Here is a 3,831-nt window from a genome sequence, read left to right on the forward strand (position 1 = left end):
GCTGCGATATCATAATCGCCGCGCCGTCACTGCCACCGCCGCTTCCGACACCGCCCCTCCAACCACCACCTCTACAGTAAAACATCGATGCCAAGAAGTCACCTCTGTGACAGTCAGAAGACTATCTACGCCAAGACCTGCTAATTGTTTTCCCGCGCTGGTCATATTCTAACCGCCGACTAAAAGTCAGTCTTACTCAGTTTATAGTCCATTGTTTATGATATAAGCAGCCATATTTGTGTGGTTAAAATGTTGGATTTATGACCATGCTGTTTTGGGGGTCGATCCCACTGTGTGTGTCTTTGTGCCTGTGTTTGTCTCACATCACTACTTGACAAAAGATATTGGTGTCTTTACGTCCCAATAACGGCAAAAGTGATCGGCAAAAGAGATCGATAGAGTAAGTATTGGCTTATAAAGAAAATTAAGTCCTGCGGTGGAGGTGGCGTCAATTTGTCAGTTTGTTGGATTTGGGGTATCTGAGACAAATATCTTCTATCGTAGTCTCAAGTCAACCATAGTCTTGCCAAGAAAATTGTATGGAAGCCTGTCGGAGCAACCATTCCTGTTCACGGGAGACTTAAACTGTCGCCTGGTTTAACGTATCAATTAACGAGTCACTCGTAATCGCAAAGAAAGAAAATGTAAAAGTAAAGAATTGATATTACTTTAAGCAAGGAATAAAGTAACGAACTAGTTCTATATTTATGGAGTCGAATTTTAAAAACGGAGTATAGCACGAATAGCCAATTCATGGATAAAATACAAAACCAGCAAGTTCAATGTGGAAACGATAAAACAAATAAATACCAGGCGCAGATATAGTAGTGGAGGATTAAAAAAAAATTAAATTAATTCTGAGAAATTTTGACACGGAAAGATTATTATTATATGAAAACAAGAAGAAAAGCTTTTTCTTATCTAGATGGAATATTTCTTGGAATCGAGGGAACCAGTTTACACGAATGAGCAACATTTATTTACTGAAAGACAATTTCAATGTGCGCCGACCGTAATCTGGTTCCATGAATGAGCGAAATTATCATAGAAGACCTGAAGAAACTGCTGCAGAAAGGATAACACAACAGGCAGGAAGTAAAGGGAGGAAATCGTTGAAGCTCTATGCTCCGTAGAGAACGAAGGGCTGAAGTAAGTAAATGTAATGGTAGTCTCACATTTGGGGACTATCTACAACTTACGAGTACAAGAGTAAAGCAGTGAAGGATGCCTGTAAACTATCAATTTCAATGTGAGTTAAATATATCATATCCAAACAATTATAAGTTAAGCTTGATTGTGGCGAGTCCGTCCTGTAAAACACAAGAGGCTCAATAACTTTTTGGATATTCTTTTGCAATTGATTCTGAAACACAAACCGAGTTTCTTGAGAGGAAATAATCATGTTTGAACATATCTCAAAATATATCAACATAGACACTCTTATTGCCTCATTTCACGTCGTGTTCATAAGCTACAATTCCACATATTTATAGATCGGAGATCATCCAATTCTGACTTGAAGAATTTTATTTATTCTACGATTCCGCATGACTCAATTAGAGGCTTCTGAAAAATAAATTCTAACGGATTATCTGAACGAAGAAAGAAAAACTTCATCTTATAAAATAATTATTGCAATTTCAGTGGCCATATTCAAAGATATGAACCCGCAATAGGAGCGACATTTGTCCCAACCTACACTAATTGACTCATGGCGTACTAAGAAGCAAGATCCGAAACTAGAGAGGGTACTCAAAACACACACACACACACACACACACACACACACACACACACACACACACACATACACACACACAGACACACACACAGAAAATAATAATTAAAAGTAAAAGACAAAATGATTACAGAAATTAGTTGCCAGTACCGAATAAATCGCGAAAAAACCTCCAGCAGTCAAAAAGTGAAAATCTTATTGAAGAGATAGCTTATGAATATATCTTAGAAATATTTACTATGAAAAATTTCATAACTTGAACATAAAAAAACGGGTAACCAAGATGAATTTTGAAGAAAAAGAATGACGTTTAATCGACAACAAATACGAGATACCTGTACTAAACAAATATCTGTTAGTGAACATTTGGTGTTATGTACAGCAAATAAATTTCCGAAATATCAACTTTCTCTATTGTACAAATGTACTGATGATAGTATCAATCAAATTTCAGATAAATAATGCGTATTTATTTAGAGATACAAATACAGTTTAAGTAGCTGTGTCTATCATTTAGATAACAACATGATAAAAGAAGAAAAATGCAGAAATAATTTTTTTCTATATTTACTCAGCACACAGACGAAGCAGAGAACAAACAATCTAACAAAGATCACATGTCTAAAACAATGAATCAATATTCTCAAGCAGCTGCTTTAAAAGTGTTTTGCTGTTGTTTCATTTGCAACTTTCTTTATATAAAGCCAGTTATTACTAATATATATATATATATATATATATATATATACATAGCAATTATTTCACAAAAGTAACAAAGTTAATCATAACTTGCTTTACCCCCGTGATTACACCAACGTTGTAAAACCAAATGGGATAATGCAAATTATATAAATTATGTAAATTATTAAATTAAACGATCAGAAGTACATTTTCCACTTATTCTTATACACACAAATACATACATATGGAAATCCCTGAATGTATATGTATATAGCATAATATATATGTATATAGTTATATATATATATATATATATATATATATATGTATATATGAAAGTGTAAAAAGGGAAAGCAATACTTACTTTTATTTGGTAGAGGTGTGAGCCTGACGTGAGGTTGGTATAGGTCCGAAGAGCAAACTTGACAGCAGCCGCAGTGGTCCTTGACCACCTCACCCGTACAGAACTGTAACTGGGGACAGTTTTTGCACTTCAATTCACACCCCCTGGACAGCAACTGACCAGCATCTGTCGTTTGAATACAACCGAGAAGTAGCAGGAGTAGCAACTGAAGGACAGTTGACAGTGTAACTAAGGAAAACATCCTGGAGGATTTCAGCCGTTGTGGTCCGTAATGTGTACTCGCTGCTAGGAGAACCGAGTGTCCAGTGAAATACTCCATAAGGAATCGTGTATTGTGTTGCTTCTTTTAGCACATCAAGGGAGATGCAGTATAGTTGGTCTGCTTTATCTTCCTACATGTATTTGAATTTGCTATATATAGATATATCTATATATCTATATAAGAGCATTCAATACACATGTATGGAATATAGTGAAAGAGAAACGAAAGGATATCTACTAAGGTTGTTATGTAGATATTGATTGATAGTTTTGTTAAGTAGATAAATAAATAGACAGATAGACAAACAGACGATGAACAATACTTGGTAGCAGCTTTTGTTGCGATTGAATCCTGGACTTTTGTTCTTTTGTGGTTTGGTTCCGACCGGAATTTGGTCAGTCTTAATGATGGCAATGATACATAAAAGAGTTAGACTTCTTTATTTGCGGGCTCGGTTGCTGTGGGTCAGTTGCAGGTCAGTTGCGAAGAGAGCGAGGATTGTCTAGCGTTGGGTGTAAAGATGAATTAGTTGTCCAATGTGAAGTGAATGTCTTTCTTGTCTGGTTTTTCATTGGTCAGGAGGAAGCAGGGAAAACTGGTTGTCTTTATATTTGTGATGACGTAAATCTGTAATATAGAATGAAGGGAAAATAATATATAATAGAAGATAGTTTAAATGATTGTTAGAAAGGAAGGAGGAGGAGGAGGGCATGTTGTGGAGGAGAAGGAGGAGGAGAGGGTTTAGAGGGGAAGGAAGAGAGGATGTTGCGGAGGGGTGGGTGGGGG

The 3,831-nt window shown here is 36.2% G+C and overlaps 1 protein-coding gene across 2 annotated transcripts in view; it reads right to left on the reverse strand.

Annotated features, from left to right (window-relative positions):
• LOC106882909 (agrin) overlaps window positions 1-3,831 on the reverse strand; it is a 38,804-nt gene that overhangs the window by 18,239 nt on the left and 16,734 nt on the right. For both annotated transcript variants that reach the window (XM_052975906.1, XM_052975905.1), the window contains exon 2: window positions 2,784-3,672. In XM_052975906.1, coding sequence (XP_052831866.1) covers window positions 2,784-3,102 — 319 coding nt within the window. In that variant the 5' untranslated portion in view covers window positions 3,103-3,672. The remainder of the gene's footprint in view (window positions 1-2,783; window positions 3,673-3,831) is intronic.

This window comes from Octopus bimaculoides, chromosome 23 (genome assembly GCF_001194135.2).
Source record: "Octopus bimaculoides isolate UCB-OBI-ISO-001 chromosome 23, ASM119413v2, whole genome shotgun sequence".
NCBI lineage: Eukaryota > Metazoa > Mollusca > Cephalopoda > Octopoda > Octopodidae > Octopus > Octopus bimaculoides.